The sequence below is a fragment of the Xenopus laevis genome, chromosome 7L, assembly GCF_017654675.1.
Source record: "Xenopus laevis strain J_2021 chromosome 7L, Xenopus_laevis_v10.1, whole genome shotgun sequence".
Classification (NCBI taxonomy): Eukaryota; Metazoa; Chordata; class Amphibia; order Anura; family Pipidae; genus Xenopus; species Xenopus laevis.
Genome location: NC_054383.1, coordinates 83,779,959 through 83,803,558, shown reverse-complemented (window position 1 = coordinate 83,803,558; position 23,600 = coordinate 83,779,959). Strand labels below are relative to the sequence as shown.

General features: G+C 37.9%; 2 protein-coding genes across 2 annotated transcripts in view; both read right to left on the bottom strand.

Moving 5' to 3' along the window:
* Nucleotides 1–6,468: 6,468 nt before the first annotated feature.
* apoa1.L (apolipoprotein A-I L homeolog) lies at nucleotides 6,469–9,951 on the bottom strand. Its single transcript, NM_001085930.1, is given in 4 exon segments — nucleotides 6,469–7,353; nucleotides 8,692–8,848; nucleotides 9,478–9,540; nucleotides 9,935–9,951. Coding segments are annotated over 3 exon segments (783 nt in total). The 5' UTR covers nucleotides 9,518–9,540; nucleotides 9,935–9,951; the 3' UTR covers nucleotides 6,469–6,767.
* Nucleotides 9,952–19,990: 10,039 nt separating this feature from the next.
* sik3.L (SIK family kinase 3 L homeolog) overlaps nucleotides 19,991–23,600 on the bottom strand; it is an 87,022-nt gene continuing 83,412 nt past the window's right edge. The window contains exon 25 of the mRNA XM_018225888.2: nucleotides 19,991–23,514. The gene's annotated coding sequence lies outside the window, so the exon portion shown is untranslated. The remainder of the gene's footprint in view (nucleotides 23,515–23,600) is intronic.

Sequence of the window (23,600 nt, the reverse complement as noted above, 5' to 3'; positions counted from 1 at the left end):
ATTGATCCAGAGTCCCAGATATCCCCCACACCAGCCTAATTCACAGCTCAGTTTGGAATTTTTTTTGCAGATTTCTGTACTGTCCATGCACTGATTTCAACAGACAGAGTTGAAGCTTAGGATACTGGAACAAAATGGTGTTGTATTGCTCACAGGGAAAGGCCCAGGGCCAGGGAATTTTTTGATGGAGAGGAGTGCTGGTCCGGGGTAGGAAGTAAGCAACAAGAATTACTGGGGAGTGCATAGTAAATTGGCACATCTTAGTGATTCGACCTTTCATTTTCCTTTATAAAGCTTGGCTTATAGATCCCACTGTGGCTCAACTAGGAGGAATATTGGACAGAAACAACAAAATCCTCTTCTTCAACAATTCTGAACCCGCTTACTAAATGGGAAAATGTGCATGTGATGGAGAATGGTTTGCATTAGCCACTTTCACACATACATTTTTATGCCTAAAGTTGGTCATACTCATGAAGACCTAGGTGGGGGGTCAGCTCAAGCTGATCCAATAAGTTGGCCTTGAGAACAAGTTTAAAATAGGAAGCCATGCAGACCCATGTGATGTCATTTTCATTTCTCTCCAGTAGATTGTCTGGCTGATCTCTGATTAGGTATTACTTAGGTAGGCCATTGTTTTGGCATCATACACTGGCCAATAAGGTGCCACTTGCCTGAGTGTATGATCAACAGTATATATATATATATATTTATTGGGTAACCTTGCTATCTGTTGTTGAATAAATCATTTTTGCACCAGACTGGTGAATAGAACTTTACACACTGTTCTTATTTTCACTGTTTAGATAAAATATGGTGAACTAGTATTATTTTCTTCCAACACAACACATGAGCACTGTGATTTTGTCACAATATTTGTTTAGCTATGTGACATTCATATCGTATTGCTACACTACATGACATCACAGCCATAAAGCATCTCCATATAGGGAAAGGTTATTATAACTGATAAAGTATAAAAAGTATACTATTGCATACAGGCCCACCATCCAGGGGAAGAGGGGATACAGTTGTGTCATGCTCCGTAAAATCCACATGCAATGAGGTGGGGTGGCAAGCTCATTGCAAAAATTACACAAATTTGGTAAGTTATGTATAAAGTTACATTCAGAAAAAAATGCCCTATCTTGCCTAAGGATTTAAAAATAAAATAAAAGCTTGCACAAGTTACATATTAAGCAATGGAAATGCAGAGAAGCTTCAGAGCAGCGGGGCAAATTCCACTGACCACCAATGAATTAAAAAACAATGTAAATTGCACTGACCCCAATAAATTGACTTATTAGCACTCTGACTATTTTATTAGCTGTTTATATGAGCTAGTTATTATAGCGTGACATATTGTGGGATCTATCAACTGAATTATACGTTTTTAGCAGTGGAATGACTATTTATTGGGGCCCACAGCAACATCATGGGACCTCCCTAGACACTATTTGAGTAGCTTATGCAAAAATGTACTTTGCTTAAGTAAGTAACTTATGTATCAAGCAATGAGAGGGCAGAGCTGCGTGAAAGGGGCAGGTAGGTGGGTAGGTTTAACTTAGGGCAAACCCCTCTGACCCTCAATCAGGGCCGGACTGGGAGTAAAAAGCAGCCCACACAGAAATGCATGCTGGTCTTTTACGTACACATGAGTGTGAATAACATTAAGGTTATTTACCTGCATTAATGACACACAAAAATGAACATCTACTGTGTTGCTTTTGCCATTTATTAAAAGCCCAGACCATGTTTAAAAATAACAATGATTCAAAAGATTTAATAGGTAACCATCATTTTTATTGATTTAAAAGTGCTTTACTAACAAATATACCACATGAATAGAATCTGCTCTTATCTTAGCAATTTTGCTAAGATTTTGTTAAGAATACAGTTTGTAAAACTGTGGTCATTCCTTGTAAGTGAAGACCAAGGAAGCACATTGGGTACAAGATTAGTGGTTAGCTGATATAACGTAACTAAATAAAAGAAGTGTATTAGGCATAGCTACAAAACTATGAACAATGCAGTTTAAAGACTTTATTCTAGCAATTGTCCTTGATACTGTATGTAGGAATTGCCTGTGACCTTAGCAGAATTCTTTTTATATAAAGTGATGAGCTGTAAGATGTAAAAATGTGGGTAAAATCGATACCATTTTAAAGCATAAAACATACAACTATAAACAAGTAAAATAAATAGTGCAAATACATTTGCAACAATACTGAGGTCAGTATTCCAACCAGTGCAAACCTGCTTTAAATGTAACTTTCAGCTTTTCGTGTTTTACTTTTTTAAAGCCAAACAATGCATTTGATCGAAATGCAGTACTTTCAGATTATTGTATCAGTCCAGAGTTAATGAAACCCAATATAGTGAAGACCTCTGAGGAGATGGATAACAATTTATCATTCAATGCATGGTATCATATAGCTTTAAGTGTAGCTCAGCAGAGCAACCAGAGTGTGAAATACAACTAACAGAAGTAGTTTAAGGGCATACAGTGTAACAGAGAGTAGCAGCCCAATGGTTTTGCAAAAATAGTCCAAGAACATGTCAAGGTATAAGCAGGCACCTAAGGAGATCACTCCTTTTAGCAACTCTGTCAATTACTTCCTCAACATCAAGACTCATAAGAACTTCCTTTTCTGTTGCCATTAACATAAAGGACTCCAAGTGCTGTGGGGATATAGTGCTTCTTAACCTGCTTTTGATAAACTTTAGGCTAGGGCCACATGGGAAGATTCAGGGAGATTGGTCGCCTGGCGACTAATCGCCGCGTCTTTGAGGAGACTAATCTCCCTGAATGGCTTGCTGGTATCTCGATACGTTTTTCAAAGTCGCTCGAAATTTCCTCATGAGGTAACTTCGAGCGACTTTGAAAAACGTGTCGCCGTGTGTGAATAGGCGCAGATGACTAGCGCTAGCGGGTGCAAGATACCAGCAAGCCATTCAGGGAGATTAGACACCAGGTAACTAATCTCCCTGAAATCTTCCCGTGTGGCCCTAGCCCTTAATGTATAAAGGTTTCTCTCACATGCTACTTGTGATACAGACAGAATTTGTATGCCAATCCAATCACATTATATTCATCAGTTAATAGATTGTAGTAACTGATAGCAGCAATCAGGGCAGTTCTTACATGCTGAACAACTCTTGTTCACCAATTCCATCTCAGACTCGGTGTCCTGGTCTTTAGTTTTTTGGTGTTTGCAACCCTGACTGTGTACTCATCCAGTGCGGAGGCCTTTAATTGGTCCCAATGTGCTGCAAGACTTGTTAGCTCAAATTGCAAATGTTCAGCTGTGGCCCTTTCATCATATTTCAGCAACAGTTTGCTTAGTTCTTGCAGTGCTAGGGTGGTAAGTCCTTTCTCTCTTATTATCGAAAAATTTCTAGCATAAATGCTGCTGAAAACCGTTGATGCATGCTATTTAGGACTGTATCCAAGATAACACTGTGGACTTGAATGCTGACAGCTGTAAGAGCATTTGGAATAACTGTATCATCAGACAACTCATCTGGCATTTACTTCCTTTTTCTTATTCTCTTTATCGGCAGAGATTTTTCTACCTCGATTTCCAAATCATCATATTTATGCTGAAGCTGCTCATCTGCCCATTTTACAAATGTATCTGCAGCTTCTATGACAGTATCAAAAGATCTTGCGAAACTTTTTAGATTTTCTTCTACTCCAGTCACCATCCGATAAGCTGTTAAACTCTCCATACCAGAAGTCTGAAGATATTTGGATAATGGGGTGATTAGCTCAAAAATACGCAGGTAAACCTTAAAAGTGAATAACAAAAGCCCTTCGTTTTTACACAGGCATCTGGGCTAGACTGATGATTCTTTTGAAATTCTGAAAGCATAGCAATAAGGCAAACATAAAGACCAGAGTCTGGTTTTAAAAAGTTGCCAAAAACTTTTCGCAATGCTGCAGCTTTGGACCACAGCGGGTTTCACCAATCACGACAGTCTACGGCGGTGGGGATCTTGGCTGATATTTTCCCACAAATCAATGCGAAGATATGAATCACGGATAAATACTGCTATGTCATTTAGAAAACATTATCTCTTATAATACATGAGTGATACTCAGAGTTCCCTGTATAACTCAGCCTGCAGCCTTTTTAAATGGTCACAGAACAATCCCTCAGTGGCTTCTAATATCCTTATCATTTAAAGGAGGGGGTACATTATCCCTTATAAAACATGAGTGATACTCAGAGTTCCCTGTATAACTCAGCCTGCAGCCTTGTGCCTTTATATGGTCACATAACCCCTCAGTGACTTCTAATATCCTTATCATTTACAGTAGGGGGTACATTATCCCTTATAATACATGAGTGATACAGAGTTCCCTGTATAACTCAGCCTGCAGCCTTTTTATAATAACAATACATTTGTAGCCTTTCAGAGCAATATTAAGAGACCACCATTTGAAAGCAGAAATAGGTAGCAAATAATGAAAAAAAAGTTAAACATGAAGACCAATTGCAAAGTTGCTATAAATAGGACATTCTATAACACACTCCACTAAAACTGTGCAGCCTCCATGTCATACTTATGACTACAACAGTAGACTACAACCTGATAAAAAAAAAACAATGCTCCCAACATCCCCTTCTAAATTACAGTCAAACCTTAACTTTACATATCTCCTTTACATTTTCTTAGATTTGCTTTTTTTTCCTTTTACACTGGAAAATTTAAAATCAAGGTTTGTCTGTATGGGAAAAGCTGTGGCTGAAGCAGGCTAAAAATCATTCAAAGTGCCACACTGCTCAAAATGTACAGTAGAAATGCACCTCCTGCCCACTGAAGAATTTGAAATGCTGCTCATCTGAGAGCCTGTGTGCTGTTTCTTCAGACTGCAGACACTGCTGGCCCACTCTCAGTACAATCCACAGGTCCACTTTCAGCACAAGCTCTGCTTTGCCCCTGAAAAAAACCTATCCACAGCTTCCCAAAGGAATAAAACAGCTCTCCAGTTTATTTGTAAATAAAGCAGCGTGTGGTGACATCACGCAGCTGTCAACATTTTTCAGCAGAGGGATGAAAGGATTACATGAAGCAGACGGCGGATCAGGGATTCGTTTAAAGATAAATTAATAAGGTGGACCCGCCGTTCTGTTCAGGACAGGTAGGGATGCTGCTGTCTGGCTGTGATTAATAGCAACAAGTGAAGTGCTGCTCTGCATCTAATCAGACAACGGGCGGCAAATTTATACACAAAGCAGAGCGGGCCCCTCGGGCATTTGCCCGAGCCGACAGATCATCAGTCCGGGCCTGCCCTCAATGAATGAAAAAATGGAGGTAAATTCTGCTGCCTCCCAATAAACTGACTGACTTATTAGCACATTAATTATATTTACTATTTATATGAAGTGCTGCTGACTAGTTATTGGGCTCGCAGCAAAATCACTGGGCCCCTAAACTTTGGGAACAAGACATTTTCCATGAACATATATTGCAGCTACTTATCAGTCTCACTGAATCCTTATAGTTTCTGCCCCCCCCCCCCCAGCAGTTGCAGGGTCTGTTTTCTCTATAGTTACACTGCTTTACAGTAAAATGATTGGTGGGTTTATATCATAGCAGCTGTGATTGAAAAAATATATAGCCAACAATTTCAACCTTATTTCCTAACTAAACCTACCTAACTGCTAGTTGATTGTTTGATTAGCACACACACACATGGAGTGTGGGCAATTTTGGTACTGCATGTTTGTGTTCATGGTGGGGGTCCTTATAATATTTTGTAGTTTTTGATGGCGGGCCTGATTGCATAAACTGCTTATATGAGAACTAGACTGCATAGGAAGTACACAGAAGATACCAGTCACATAAAATACTACAGATATGGGACCTGTTATCCAGAATGCTGGGGGACCTGGTGTTCCAGATAACAGATCTTTCTGTAACTTGGATCGTCATACCTAGTCTACTAGAAAGTCATATAAACATTAAATAAAACCAATAAACTGGTTCTGCTTCAAATAAGGATTAATTATGTCTTAGTTGGGATCAAGCATAAAAAGGAAAAGGAAATTGGTTTTAAAAATGTGGATTATTTGGAGAAATTGGAGTCTATGGGAGATGTCCTTTCCATAATATGGAGCATTCTGGATAGCAGATCCCATATCTGTACAATCCTAAACAATCAGCACTTTAATCCCTACTATTACTTATCCCCCTCCCCAAAGAAACAAAAAATATAAAAGCTAGAATTGTGCATGATAAAATCCTTTACCACGGCAGTTCTGATACATTGGTACATTGCACATAGGCAAGTTAAGGTCTGCTATTTATTTTATTGTGATTTTTACAAGAGGGACACAGATTAAGGACAGCGTGAGTTTGGATAATAGACACTTGAAAATGTTTTCTGGCAATTTATTAGATATTAAGTATATCTTGTTATTATGGAATGTGGTTAATAAACACACTAAACAGACAAAATGATATATCAATATCTTTATTTTGAAAGAGTTCTTGAGAGAGGAACATGTGCCCTCAGGGTGGAGGTAATTAATATGAAATATGTAAACAATACAGGATATGTAGCAATTCATTTCATATTATTAATACTGGTTGCCCTCTTGGAGATAATGTAAGAGCTAGCAGCATGTAAACGTCCTCTCTCGGGTCAACATCATGTTAATGGTATAAGATGAGATAAGAATTGGTTGTGTGAGAGAGAGATGTAAGGTTGAGGATGGAAGCACCAACATATCTTCACAGATGGGAGATAAAATGTTTTAGGCATCCTGTCGGAGTTTGGTTCTCAGATTTTCCCAAATCTTTGCCAGGTTGGTTCTGGCTTCCTCTGCATGGGGCACCAGACGTTCTCTGATGCTCTGGACCAAGGGTCCATACTTCTCCCTGAAATTCTCAATGTACTGTGTCAGTTGGGCTCTGTACTCCTCAGCTTTGGGACCTGCATTGGCCTTAAGCTCTTCCAGTTTCTGGAGCAGCTTTTGCCTGACATCATCACTGTAAGGTGTGAGGTTTGAACGAAGAGAGTCAACCTCCACTCTCACCTTGTCCCGTATTTCCTCAGCTATGGGAGTGATCTTTTTATACAGAGAATCCAAGTTGCTCTTGGTTTGCTTTTGTAACTCAGCTACCAGGGGAGAGATTTTCTCCTGATAAGCCTTTGCATCTTCAGCCCAACGTTTCTGGAAAGATTCCAGGACAGGGCGGATTTTCTCCTTGATTATTGGGAGCTCCTTTTCTAGCTCTTTGGACACCTGTTCCCTGATATTTTCAACATAGGGATTGATTTGCTTCCTCAGGTTCATAGCATTGGCACCAAAGGTGTCAAGTTTTTCAGTGATCTTCAGGCTATATGTTTAAAATGAAAATGAAGGATGGTTAAAAGAAGACTAGGAGGAGTTGTATATAATATTCTTGGGGGGTTATGTAATAAAAGGCACTAAGTTTGCCCAGGAGCAGTAACGCATAGCAACCAATCAGCAGGTAGCATTTACTGACCACCTGTTTAAAAGCAAGCATCTTATTGGATGCTATGAGTTAAACATACCGGGCAAACTTGGTGCCTTTTATTACATATAGGGTTAGAGTTAAAATAATTCCTCCCATACCACACACAAGTCTTCCTGCTGTTAGAAAAATGAACTGACCAGTGACTATCTTTGTTTGTATTACTATGTGTATTATATGCTGGAAAAAGCCATATAAGGTGTGGGCAAGTCCATCTATGAATTGTCACTATAATTAGTACAGGTATAGGACTTGTTATCCAGAATGCTCGGGACCTGGGGTTTTCCAGATAAGAAATCTTTCTGTAATTTGGATCTTCATACCTTAAGTCTGCTAGAAAATTATTTGAACAGTAAATAAACCAGCTGATTTTTCTTCCAATAAGGATTAATTATATATTAGTTGGGATCAAGTACAAGCTACTGTTTAACTATTACAGAGAAAAAGGAAATTATTTTTTAAAATTTTGGATTATTAGGATAAAATGGAATCTATGGGAGATGACCTTTCCCTAATTTAGAGCTTTCTGGATAACGGGTTTCCAGATAATGCATCCCATACCTGTATCATTAAAGGGGAGAATGCATGTAAAGTCTGTATTAGAAAAGAGATCAAGTTCTAAAAACAAATTCAGGAGGTTCATCACTAAGGTCCTTAGATGGAGAACTTAGAAGTAATTTTAAGGTGTATTGCAGAAGTACTACTTTCCCAAAGGAAACATGTATATTTGGAATTCACTTCATTTTTATCATTTATCGCTCTCTTTCTATGCCTTCTCCAAGTTTACTGTGCAGACCAGTGCTTAATTATTAGGGTGATTGGGACCCTAGTAACAAAATAAATAGTATAAAATCCAGTCGGCAGTTTCTGAACTAAAAAAAAAGGCATCATTCAAGAGCCACACATAATCAAAGCTATCACTCCCACTAACAACCAGCTCATTTAAGTACAAACTGAACATATTCTTACAAAGTTTAAAAAATAAAAACAGTAAAACAACCTCAACGTTGCTTTGTTACAGTATCTTTCCATTACATCCCTTTCACACCTTGTTGGTAGGGTAACCACCTAGGACTTCCTAGTTCTGATCCACCAGTGTGATTATATAGGAACAAATTGCCCTTCTGTGTTTGCCATTATTCTGTACCACCCAATAACAGTAAGAATATAGGGCCTTACTCGAGTTGTTTTCCAAGATCAGAGGTCTCCAGTTGGCTCACAGCGTCTCTTCCCAAGTCACGAACCTTGTGTACGTAGCTCTCTAACACCTCTCGTACCTGCTGAGCTGGAGTGCGAGGCTCATCGTGCTGCCAAGGGAAGTACTTTGCTTGTGTTCCTGTAGAAGCATAATAAAAAATGTGTGAGAGAAACATAGCTTAATGCCACATTGCTCCATTATATCATATTGTCATTAATATAAAGCAAATGTATCCATTCTACAGACCTCTGGCTGTTGCTCACCTAGAATTAATACTGCATTTCATCAGCTGTAAAGCTACAGGTTGGATACATCTGTTGAATCACCGAATTCCAAGCAGACTGATTTTAATCAAAAAATTTTTTTACAGCAACTCCTCTGACATTTACCATCATCCACAGATTTCCAGTCTGAGCCTGAGGGTGTATTCTCACTGACTAATTTAATGTTTAAAGTTAAAGTACAATGAAAACAACAATGCATGTAAATTTTAAATACTGCTGAATGCATTGTTTGCCTTCAAGGTTTACTAAAAGAAAAAGCTTCAGTTACATGGCATTGTTGTGTTGGAGTAATTCAGCTCCACATTGAAGTATAAATCTTTACAACCCTATCAGCATATAGGTGTCATTGGTCACCTGCAAAAAGACTAGTAAAATTCTAGTTGACAACTGATTGACATTTCTATTGTTCACACCTAGCAGATCACATATTTAGTCACAAGGGAGCATTGTAGATACACAAGTATGCAAAACACCACTACATACCTGAAAGGAACAGTACTGCTAGTAGCACTAGGTTCTTCATAGTTGCAAACTATATGCTCCAACCTGTAAAACAAGACACTGGTCTGAGGACAGAGGGATATAAAATGCAAAACTATGCAGGGTTGGATTTAGAGTAAGAATAAACCTTTGACTAAAGTTAAAAACTCCCATTAGCCACCGACAGCTACATCTGCCCGTGGATGTAATATGCGCTAAATGCTAAAAGTGGGCATTCAGCATACCTAGTTCCATCCTCAAGATTTTTTTAAAAAAATGCACAGTAATAGGGGACAACAATAGAGATTGCTGTCTTCCATTGAAAGAATATATAATATCAGCAGAAATTTCCCTTACAAAACCAAACCACCTAAACTCTCTTCCATTAATTCTTTCATAGATGCCTTTCCCTCCCAAAACCTTCTGGCCTAGAGACGTTCTAGGAGCACTGAGTACTTACCTGCTTTGCTGGTTAGATGCTCTTGTGATCAGTGCTAGTTACTGCACACATTTTATACTCTTGTATACATGCAGGCTCATCTTATCAGCTGAGATAAGCAGGATTTACTTAATGTGACGTGGAGCTGTGGGTTTAAAGTTCAGGATGATGTACTAGGGAAAAAACAAGGCTCTATGGTTTTATCTCTATATTACCACCAAAGACCTTTGAGAACATTATCATTCATTATATTTGACAAGCTTAAATTAAGAGCCATGGCGGGATATCTGGGTCAAAACCACAGCCTGTCTGGAGGTTGGCCAGATATCTCTTGAAAAGGTTTAAAAACCACATTTGGATAGGATCATATTGGGTCATCAATGCAGATCTCTCCTGACAGGTCTACTTAGGCCCCTATTATTATTATTAATAAACTGGTTCAAGGGCCAGGTGATTAGATAAACCCCACAAGCTAGCTGTACTCATCCAACAAGCAGATTTGTACATGTATGGCTAGTTTATGAACCAGAGCCAATTGCTAATATTATTCTTGAAGACTATCCAGAGGAATAAATTCCTAAAGTATAAATATTTGTGCACAGAAAATCAATAGCAGCAAAATGGGTAACTAAATATCATTAAACTTGGACAAATTGTTAAAAAATGGTCTTTATTACAAATTTATTGAAATCTACACTAACCCCCCCCCCACACAATTAGCCTAACGCTTTTCATGCTTACCAAGCACTTAATCATAGGCTCAAACATTTAATCATAGGGAGCCTTTAATTAAGTGCTTGGTAAGCATGAAACATGTTAGGCTAATTATGCGGGGGTCTATGTCGATTTCAATAGATTTGTAATAAAAACAGTTTTTATCTTCAATTTGTGCAAGTGTAATATTTAGTTACAAATGTAAAAGTAATGATTAATACAGAGCCAATTGCAGACTGATTACTGTATAAACATATTGTGTCTATTTACACACTTTATGGCAGGTTTAATAAATTCTTTAGGTGGTGGCTCTTCCTCAAAGAAAATTTCAATGCAGGCTAAAAAAAATGGTTTTCTGTTTATTTGGTTCTAGACTCTTTGGTGTACAGTGTAATAGTATAACATATAATCTTCCCTGGCACTATGATTCATATGGCGCTCATGGAACCACATATTGGTTTTCTTAAATACAGTGCAAAAAATGGGGGATTGGTCTATGTACATATGCTGGCCCTATGTTCCCATGTTCATTTACTCTGTATATGTGAATACACTTTCAGAACCAGGGGATTTTAGTGACAAGCTTATGATTATGATATAATAAAGATACGGTACCAACTCAAGCACACATGGTGGCCCTATATATTTAATTCTTATCATATTATTCATAGGCTGGCACCCAAAAAGTTTGAACGAAATGAACATTGCTCCTTAAAGGGGTTGTTCACCTTTTTTAAAATAACTTTAAGTATATCATAGAGAGTGATATCCTGAAACAATTTGCATTGGTTTTAATTTTTTATTATTATTGGTTTTTGAGTTATTTAGCTTTTTATTCAGATGATTTTTATGAAGCTCTCCAGTTTGCAATTTCAGCAATCTGGATGCTAGGGTCCAAATGACCCTAGCAACCATGCATTGATTTGAATAAGAGAATGTAATATGAATAGGAGAGGACCTAAAAAGAAAGATTGGTATAAAAAAAATAGCAATAACAATACATTTGTAGCCTTACAGAGCATTTGTTTTTTTTAGATAGGGTCAGAAGAAGGTAAATACTTCAAAATTTAAAGAAAAAAAATTAAGACCAAACGAAAAGGTGCTTAGAATTAGCCATTCAATATTAAAGTTAATTTAAAGGTGAACCACCCCTTTAATGATAAAACTGGCAAAGCATTATTTTTTGCCAATAAAATAAAGAACTGTAATTGTGCGGGACTAAAATTCAAAATACCATTGCATATTTGAGTGGTATAAACAAAGCCGTATTACTAACCATAAGGGCAGAGACACATGCTCACATTAGGGGAGATTAGTCGACCAGCAACAAATCTCTTTTTCGGGGCGACTAATCTCCTTGAACTGCCAGCTAGAAAGTAAATCGCCAGCGGGATGACAAACAGTGCGCTACGTTTTCCAAAGTCGCCCAAAGTTGCCTCACAAGGAAACTTTGGAAAATGAAGCTCTCGAGTGGCATCCCGCCAGCGATTTAGATTGTAGCCGGCGGGAGGCAGTTCGGGGAGATTAATCACCCCAAAGAAGAGGCGATTTATCGCTGGGTGACTTAATCTCCCCTGAATCTGAGCTTGTGTCTCTGCCCTAACAAAAACTCTCATGTTTATTTTACAGAGGTCCACCTCTCAGTGTGCGAACCTTGTATGTTGGACCCTGCTTTCCCACTTCACTGCACAGGTTTTACCTCTGTCCTACATGCGCCATGTCAAAGTGAAATCAAGCAATAATCTCGAGAGAAGCCAGGCTAATCATGCAAGAATGCTTATTTATAGACTAGAAATGAACCTCAGACTCAGAACAAATTACAACAGGAGCCAGATATCTGCATATCACAAGTTTATTTCCAGGAATTTACTTCCAAAATCAGTTTCGGACGCCTCAAAAATTATATTAATCACTGAAAACAGCCATTTTAATACACTTTTTTTTCTAGTCCAACATAAAGAAGGAAATTAAAAATATCACCCAGAAAATAAAACAAAAGAATTACTTTGGGACATATCCCATATAGAGAGCGGTGTTATTACATTCGGCAAATTTCAGCGTGTATTGGATGCACAGAGATGGCTCAGGCTACAAGTATATTTATTGTATTTTACAAGTTCTTTTCACTTAGGAACTGAAATGCAGATGAAAATATTCACAGAAAAGGAGGGGTCAGAGAGCAACATATGGTTATACAAGTCTTCCTAGAACCTGAATGTTGCAACACTGTGGCTGGGATGTAGAAAGATGAAGAAAATGTGCCTTGGGAAAATGGGTTGGAAATTGCAATGTTGGAAATTTGAATTTGCACCCAACTAAAAGTGTTTGCAATGTTTAGTTGAGCATACATTATTGAATACCCTCCAGGAGATTTCAATGTCACATCCAGAGGGACATGCAAATTGAGTAAAGTTGTACACAAACTACTGAACTTCAGTCTGCTCACCCTTTCAAACGTTTGGGTACGTAAATATTGTGTAATGCTGAGGATAGGATGATATTCAGGGAGCGAATGTCTGTGAAGGTTCATTCATCTAGGTCATGATAGGTCTATAGTAAGCCAAATCAACTGGCCTTGCTGTATTTTTACCCTCTTGAAGACACTTGGCTAGTCATCTGACTTGACTGGCTTTCTCAACTCAGCCCATTATCCAATTTAGCATCTGTTCATCCTCTACTCCTTTTTGTAGTTGCTCTGGGTCCAATTTGACATTTGCACCTGGCTTAACGCCTAATGAGCAGAGCGATGTCCCACATGGGAGGGAGCCCTATATATTTCATGTGCCTTCAAAAGGTAAAAAATACAGGGCTTCCTTTGTCTTGCACCTATATGTGTTCCCACTTATAACAGCTGAATCACATTGGTCTAGCAAGCCCACATAAACTGTAGTGATACTTGTGCCTACAGATCAAGTACAACTTTTGCCCCAGGATTACAGCATCAGATCAAGTAGTGGGGGGGGGGCAAACTTTGTGTACCTAGATTTCAGGTAGAACATTAGGTGGTAATGTTGTATTGAGGGCAAAAAAACATGGTAAATTGTACCAATCTCTTTTCATTTTGCACTTGGTTGGCACATCAGCCCTATATACTAGTAATCTAGGTAAAACAAATAGAACTCGTATTTGGGTGAAAAGGAAACACTACATAAATATGCACAATCTCTGTAAAAGCTCTGTGGAATATGTCAGTGCTATATAAAGTATAATAATAAATGCACCCTGTGTTGGAGTTGAGACTTTTTACATGTAAACCGATTGTTATGCCACAATGTTGGAGAACAGAAATATATTGAAATAATGAATACAAAGTCGCCTTTGGAGCTCTTGAACAGATGAAGCCAGAGCATGAATCAAAGTCAATATTTAGTGCATTCCTGATCAGAATACTTTCAGCCCAAATAGTGTCAATGATGGCCCTCTCCTACGTTTATACTATTCTCAACAATAAAAACTCATAAGCAATACTGCATTCCCAAATAGATATAGGCATTTTTAGCCATAGGTTTTGTCATTTTGAACATTTCAAAGGCAGTTTTCTGGTGTAAAAACTGCATATTTTTCTACTATAAAATGAGGCAGCAGATAGTTAATTATTTAAAGCCAAAAAATGTGTTGTTTTATAAGTATCTATACTTTGGAACCTATTTGAGTTACTTTGGGTTTGTCTAGGGACAGAATTATGCTTGTTTCTTTAGAATCAGCACCACCAGGTTAAAAAGAGGGAAAAAAAGAAGAGAACCTTCTTGTCCATCTGTATGAAAAAATGCACACAGTGGTGTGGGGATTGTTTACTAATATTTAGTTTATTTTCAACAGAATTGTAACCCAAAAAACATAGATTTCTTTTCTACCCACTGTAGATGATTAAACACTGATTGCTGATGGTTTGTGATGGGTTATGCACTTTGATCAGTTTGTAAATAAGGCTTTGAAAGGGAAGTAGACATTTCTTCCACCAGCAGTCAGGAGAATGTTTAACATAAATGAATGAGCAATTCATGATTTAAGATATTGCTGCAAACATTTACGTTATGCATTTTTGAGGAAAAGTATTGATTTGGCTTATTTTCAGGAATTGGGCCCAATGAAAACTGGCAATAACAATGTTTGAAAAGAAGGTCACTAATCCTGACAAAATGGCACAATTTAGGAAACGGCCATTTCCCCTTCGGTTTGAAAGTATATAACTAGTAATAAGCATCATTTGGCATACTTGAGTCCATGGTGATCACAAAATAATGGAGCATATGGGTAGTTTCCTATAACAGGGAAAAAATGTAATTCTCTTTTAACGGATTACTAATGAATAAAGCTAATAGCGTAAATCAGATTTTGTTTGTGTTTTGCCTTCACCCAAATGCAGCTCTCTGTTATTATACATGAGGAGAGCCCATTATTAAAACATGATTAAACCCGATTTCTTTAAAATCATGAATGCAAGATCCGAATATAAAAAGTATGAATGGTAAATTTGCAGAAAAAAATACGAATATCTCGAAGGGCAGTGGCCAAGGGAGATTATTCATTTGTGACAGCGGGTGCCAAACATATCTCAAAGTCGCCCGAAGTTTTCTCTAGAGGCAGCTTCAGTTATTTCCAATGGGCGCTCGCAGTCGTGCATAATGTCGGGTGATAAATCTCCCCATCAGCCTCTGCCCTAAAACCTTTTTTCGGATAATTATTCGCAAAAAAAAAGGTCTGAATGGCTAAAACCTAAAATTTTTAAGGAAAAAAATACAATTCGTGAAAAAACAGGAAATCCGAATGTTAGTAAATAGGCACCTGTTTTGTCTATTTACTTATATGCACAATATTAGATTGTAAGCTCTTTTGGGCAGGGCTTTCTTTACCTCTTAAATCAGTCATTGGTTGCTTTTTATGTTCGGTGTATACAGCCATTTATTGTTCAGAGCTGCAGAATATGTTGGCGCCTTTTAAATAATGTTTATAGTATTTCAATACTTTGTGCCAATTTTTCTCCCCTCTGTCTTAGAGTAGGTCTAAACCAGACATCTGGAAATATTTCTATAGTAAACCATACATTTTACAACTTAATTAATATTTTCAGCAGTGAGAAATATGGTGAAAGCCAGAGAAAAAACTATTTCTCACCATGAAAAATTGTACCCCATAAATTTCAGGAATATTCATTTGCATGGAATTAGGACTTTTCTTGCATTATGTCAAACAAAATGATGCACTTTGCATGACTGCGCTGTATGCTAAGGGAAACTCAGGGTATTCATGGAACAAAGTGTTCAGGTCTGCACAACATTATGTAGGTTCCATTAAATCCCCTTACTCTAAACTGTAAAGCTAAAAACCACAGACATAGGAATTGTATATTGATAGGACTATCGGGATAATTAACACAATTGACCAAGTTAAAAATATACCATATTTTGATCTTCAAGCACATATGATTTTAAGACAGAACCTATACTCAGTGAATTCACTTCAGATTATTTTTGAATACCTTTCAACCCTATAAAGAAAAATGGGCATAAGGTTATTCAACTGGTGGCTCACTCTTAACTGCCTAATGCAGAAATTGTCCCTGGAACTCATCAGAAGAGATGTATACATCTGACTGTATTCATTAGCAGGTACAGGACTTACATGGAGTGTTTGGTGGGCTGCTGTATCTGGACCATAATGCATAACACGATACTTTCTTAATATATGCTCTATATACTATTCAGCTGGCAGCTGTGGAATATTGCCTTCAATATTTGTTTGTTTGGTCCTAGATGTACAGAACAAAGTCATATATTCTTTAAAGCAATCTTAATAGTGACTCTAGAAAACACTTATGCAGTTTACATTCATATTCTATTTTTAGTGGTCTTGGTATATAAGCTTTCAGGCCATGACAATCAGAGCTTCAGATCCCATCCTAAGGGCAAGGACACCTAAAAATGTATTAAAATTAAAGCATGTCAATAAAAGGGAGTCATTTTGCAGGAATGCCCACCTCTGTATAATGCATGATTTAATACTTTTACTAATGCACTGCGACGGGAGAGCATTTTTTGCCCACAATTTCATATGGGTGACAAATGCCCCCATATGTCATTTCCCTTATAATGAATACTTTTGCAAAACAAAGGGAATCAATTATGAAAGCAGGGCTTCTACTTATAGTGCATTCAGTATGCCAAACCTATAGTCACAGCCCACTACAGACTAGTAGCTGCAGCTTAACTTATCAGACTGTGCCGAAGACCTTTCCAGAGAAACTAAAAAGCGAGACAACCATAAGAGAAGCAGAATGGGTTTTAAGATCACTGCTAAAACAGTAACAATTCACCCAAGCATGACCTTATGTTGTGACAACTTGTACACTGGTATTCTTTTGAAGAAAATAGCCGAGGCAAAGACCTCCTCTCATTTAGGCCTCTGAATGTGACATTGTTTAATGGCATCATTTACATGACTAAAGTAGATGCCAGTGAAAAAATACATAGAACTCTCAAGAAGCATATTATATTGGTTAACTATTGTCTCTAAACTCCAGCATACACAAGATGGTGGCATAATCAATAAAGTAGTATGTTTCAACTGGAATTATTGGGAGAGAATTCTGGGTATTTGAAGAGATTTGCTCCTGTAAAGTTTGCAGTGTAATTCTCTCCATATGACAACTCAAGAATATTGATGATGATAATTCTTTAGCTGGTAGCACATATTTTAGGGTAGATCAGTTGTTTGATAGAGGTGGCAAAGAAGCTGACATGTCTTGGTGAGTGTCGGTGATGCCTGAGCATGTGTATTTGGTGGAAGCATTCTTTGTATGTCAGCACTGGAAACTCAGTGTGTGTGTTTAAGGAAGGCAACATGGGTTTTTACAGAAGCATCAAGCAAAAGCAAAGCAGGCAAGATATCTGACCAGAAAATAAATAAAATAGTAAACGGATAAAGCAAAATGTGAAAGAATGGGTGAATATAAAAAGCATGCAAATCAAAGATACATAACATCCACCATAACTTCAAGAAAGTATTATTAATCACCACTTTAGAGGCTGCTTGAATGTGTCTAATGGCACTCAAGAAATGGCAGAGATAAGCTGCACAAGCCTCGAGTTGCTCCATCTCCTGACTGCCATATCACACACAGAAAATAAATCCGAATAAACGCTCATCCCATCTCTGTGATTTCACCTTTCATTGTCAGACACCAGGAACACCGTGCAAGCCTACTGCAAGGGGCGATTTTCTGTACAATGTTAAAACCAAGGTGAGCAAGTCCACTTTAAAACTGATAAAAGGTAGAGACAAAAAAAAAAGGAACGCTGGCATTTCAGGTACATCCGGCATGGTTGCAAAATAGGTTATTCGACACATGCAACCAAAGCCCGTCTAACTGGGAATGTTCGGGATCCCAGACTTGGGCAGCTCAAAAGAGAAACGAAAGGGATAATATCCCCCCAAACCCTATATGGTAAGCACATTCTTAATAACTGTAATATCTGCAGAAATGTTGTTACTTCTTATGACAAATGAACACAAGTTGAAGAGAGGTGTTTCCTCTAACAGTTGACTGGCCAAACCTTGATTCTGCTCAATGAGGAGTGTGTGGCATGTGCCTGGAAATGTTCCTCAGGCATAAATCACAGTAACAATTTACATCATGTTTGGACATTTGTAGAATGGTCCCAGAACTTCTTTGTCCATGCTTCAAGGCATACCAGAACAAGCATATGCTTACCAGGTCCATTTTTCCTGACCAAACAATACACAAATGCTTTATACTTCATTAGAAATCCAAAATGGACCTCCATAGGATGGCCAGGGAAAAGGGAAAATCAAAATTCCATAATGAAAATTTTTAAAATAAGAAAAAAGGGCTAAAACTTTTTGGGGCATTTTTATGTAATACGCTTCAAGTAACAGTAAACTATGGGTTAAATCACAAAAAGCAGTCAACAAGATGGACAGAGTGAATGATGCCCCACATACAAAAATGAAATTTTTACACTGTTAAAACACAAATGTTTTTTTTTTTTTTTTTATTATTAACAATAATATTATTATAACAAACAATTATGGAAAAAAAAAAGTTAAAAGAAAAACATTTCTTACATCAGACAAAATAAGGGACTAGGAACCGCTGCATTGTCTGGCAGGGTGGGCATTTCATATATATGTGTGTATATATATGTGTGTGTATATATATATATATATATATATATATATATATATATATATATATATATATATATATATATATATATATATATATATACACACACACATATATATATGTGTGTATATATATATATATATATATATATATGTGTGTGTGTATGTATACACACACACACATATATATATATATATATATATACACACACATATATATATCCTAATATATTTGTGTTAGGGATGCACCGAATTCACGATTTCTTTCCTACGGGAATGATTAGCGAACTGAATCATTATTTGCATATGCAAATTAGGGGTAGGAAGAGGAAATATTTTTTACTATTTTTACAAAAAGTCACGCAATTTCCCTCCCCGCGTTGATTTGCATATGCAAATTAGGATTTGGTCCGGCAAAAGTATTCGGCCGAATCCTACTGAAAAAGGCAGAATCTTGGCCGAATCCCGAACCGAATCATGGATTCGGTGCATCCCTAGTAAGAAGAGGCTTGAGGGGCCAGGACTGAAATGAGGTGAGGAGTGCAGGGACAGACACACACAAACATTCACTGTGTATATAAAGACTTAAGGCTGACCTGCACACACCTATTTTGATGGCTAATCAGTAAGCAATTACCAACAGTCTGAAACTGCTACTGACATGTCTCAGCTAACATATCAAAGGGCAGCTCTTGACCAGAGTGCAAAACTTCTGACTTGATTTTTTGAAAGGGGTAAGAAAATGAATATGAATCATATGAGAGAAAAACAGTGGGCACTGAAAGATTCAGGGTGCTGGGAATGTATGATCAACAGTTTAGCTGACTGGGTGAGTAGGAAACAAGCAGTAATGTGGGAGATGAATAGTCAGGGTTAAAAGGTGCAGCAAACTGTATAAAGACCGAAGGGAAATGGTAGATCAGCAAATGAGAGCCTCGATCTACACGTGCCCCCTCCCACGTAAAACTGCCAGTACCAGTGGTAACAGACTATGGACGGCAGGCATTTCTCAAATACCATAAAATATGCTCAAGAGTAGACACAACTGAGTACGGTAAGTTGTATCTGTAAAAAAAATGTTAAAGGAGAAGGAAAGTCCTTTTATACTTGGGGGGAGGCAAATGTTAGGCACCCCCCAGTAATCACAAGTAAAAAAGACTTTCCTTCTCCCTTTAAGTGCTATTTTACTGTAATTAAGGCTGTTCGTTGTGCATAATGTTTTTCTTGCAGTCATTGGAATGAAATTCAAAGTATCACAGATTTACCATGGACTGACAAATCTCCAGGTCTGCCATCACCCTTTAGAGAAAATATATCCTCCACCCCCATTTTTTTTTATAAATTAGCTAGCTATAAATTAACAGATATAGCGGATTCTTGAAAGAAACTATGACTCGTACAAACCATTTTTCAACCAGCCTTTGCCTTACAGCAACATTTCCTTGTATCACTGTGAAGTGATGGATGCTGGAACTTGAAGGGGGTTGAGGCACAGATTCTCCTGAAAGGAGAGGAATTTAAAGTCCCAGAGCCCATTACTTCACCACAAAACAAGGTGAGGCTGGGTTGGGCAATGGTCTGTTCACGATAGAAATAGAATGGTCTGCCTCGCACACTCTGGCCTTCTGGACTAGGAACTCCCTGGTCTACAGTGAGAGAGGGATCGGTGACCTCTAATCAACATGTAGATATGGAAGAAACACCGGCACACAAGGATACTGCTGGCAGGGCAAAACCCTTGCTGTTTATTGCGTGATGCAATGTTTCAGGGAGGTCCCCTTTGTCAAGCATGACATTGGGCAATGGTCTGTACCAGTCAAGAGATAGATCACACTTTCCTTTCAATATGTGGAGTCATGCATGCCTTTGTTAAAATAAAAACCATGAAGAAAACATTTATATGAATTTTTAAAAGTTCTGATATGTTTATGCACCTTTTTACATAAGGGTCTCTTGGCTATCTGTATGAAACACAATGCATTATATGGGCTCATTTAATTTGGTTTGAATTGAATCGACAGAATAGCATGTGTTTAGCATGCTTAGATGACACATGGGATAGGACATTGTTTGGGTAAGCAAACATTACAGCTTATGAGAAAATGCAGTTAAAACCTTAATTATGGGGGAAATCTAACAAAAAGTGTGTTTTTAAAGCAACAGAAAGAGCATACAGTAGAAAACGATAGTTTAAAAAATACAGGTTGGAATATAAGCATGAAAACACAGCTGTGAAAGGGAGAATGGGGAAGGGTGGGCAAACGTATTCAGAAAATACAAAGTGCAGACATGGTCAACACTTTCAGCTATTTCTGAACTACAATTCCTTGCAATTCCTAACAGCCTTCAGCTGCTGGTGGATACTGGAGGTGTATTTCTTCCACCACTGGAAAGGTCAAATAAATCTCCTTTTTTCACAAAGTGGACTTTAAATGTCCCTTTGGCCTCAGATTTTAGAGTTACAGCCGTGGCTTAGGTTCCATTCAGCTGTTTATTATTGCAGATATGCACATTATGCCTTAGTACACATGCACCCTGCCCACAGGCTAGTAACGAATCATGGGATTTAAAGTCTCTTGCCGATTTTTATAATGCCAAGGACAAAAGCTGTCCCTATTGTAACAGTTGAGTACAAAAAAACCTGATGACTGCTGGCCAAGCAGATAAATTGGCACTGAGCTTGGTGGGATCACTAGCAGCAGTGGCATCACACTACCGTTGCCAGAGCTTATAATAATCATTTTGTATGGAGCACAGTCTTTATATACACACATTCTCACTATATATACATACACACTTTTATATACACATACATATATACACAACCACCACTCATACTCCACACAGAACACTTGAAGATAGCACTTTAATCCTTCGCCATTCAGCTGGCACAAGGAGTTACACATAAATCATGATTAAAACAAAGAAAATAATAAAATTGTACTTAAAATAAGTAGCATATTGCACCAGGCCAAATATTTCCCAAGGGCCTCAAGGGCATGATGCAGGGTCTGTGCACCATGTGGGTAGCTGAACAGAAGCTGGCACCCTGAGAGTCCGTATCCCTTGTACAACCTCTTTAAAACGCTCCTAACTCCGCTAATCTTTGCACAGTTATATAAAAGTGAAATATCTTTATAGATTTTTTATTTTTTATACAGATCAAAATATTTTTGCATTATTTTGACTATTTGACAAAGCATTTCTTTGCTGAAACTGTTAAACGGATCTGATGAGGGGAAATCATTCTGATGCTACATGACTATAGCAGAAATTCTTACAAGTATGCCAAAATGAATACAATTATTGATCTGAAAGCATGTTTGTGCCATGCAAAAATGTATGATTGTGGAAATCTACGGGAAACCCAAGGTCATGTATTACACACACATAGAAAGAGCAGGGAAACATTCTTTTTCTCCTTCTGGTGAGAAAAGTGCCTGTAAATTTATAACATCCGAGGGCTGAATAATAAGATCATTCCAATGTGGGTGGCAGTCAGACAATGATCTGCTTTTTTTTCCCCCCAAAGGTAATGCGGCATTATTTGTTTTAAAACAAACCTATTCTGAGCCAAATGGATTCTCTTGCACAGATTCCTCAGAAATTTAAGAAAATGATAAACACTGTGTAACTACCATGCCACAGAATGTACTTAGCTAATTTGGCTGTGCTGATCAGCGATTCCCCCATTTTAAAGTCACAAATGAAAGGGAAAAAAGTGCATATGAAAAACATCAATGGCAGCCTCAATATTTAATCTTTGGACTAGATAAGAAAAGTGCTAGAACTGTGAACCTGGGGAGCTGCTGCTTTGAAGTATAGTGTACAAATCCTGCTGAGCCCCGACCGACCCTGCAGAAATGATTTTCAATAAGTCTGTAGATGAGAACAAGTGGATGGAATCTTCCATTTCTAATTTTCCCTGTCTTTTTATTTATTATTTGGAAGGCAGTAACACATGGGGTGATTTTTGGGCATTCTACTGCTCATGTTCCACTGCCTTTAGGACTAGTCAAACTTGTACATCCAACAAATGACAAAAAAAGTCAGGTGTGCAATTTGGTACAAATATCTCCATATAAAGCTCTATTGACTTTATCCTAAAGTGCCACCAGCACATGCCATGGGCATTCAAGAGCTAATTCTGTTGTCTGCTTGGAAACCATATCTACTATTGTTCTCTGGGTGCCAGCCTCTCCAAAAAGTCTCAGCAAATATGCCAGCCTGCTTTTGGCAGTACCCTATGGAGAAAACTGCAACCTTTGCCCTTGCCTCCTTTGGTGCCAATCTCCTGTCTTTATTCATACAGCACCTTCTGCTGTACTTTTTCCAATGGATTCTTTGCTGGTTTTACTATACTTAGGACAGTTAACTACCAAATTGTCTCTTCCCTTCTTCCCTGGTTCCCATGAGTAGAAGCACTGCCAAATGTCACTATCATTCCCCAAATGGGAAGCAGCACACTCTCTGATTCCAGCCTCCCAAAGATGAGAATGGTGAAGATTTCCCCACCACTCACTCTACACTCATCTCATTATGTTCCAAGCTCCAGATTGAATCTGTTAAAGTGAGCATATATGACAAGGAAATAAAATAAATAGGTGAATGGGAAAACTTTTAGAACCAGTTTAAGAGAGGCTGGTCGTTTGTTAGGGAAGGAATATTAGATGAAATTTGGCGCTAAAGCTGCAGATACTGTTGGTGTTCAGAAGATGGGACCCTCTGTTGTGGCAGAAAACCTAAGGGGTGAAAAGAAATTCAGCTATTAGCAATTTTGCACATAACTTAATTAGTTACAGTCTTATTTCACAGTAATTTATTGAAG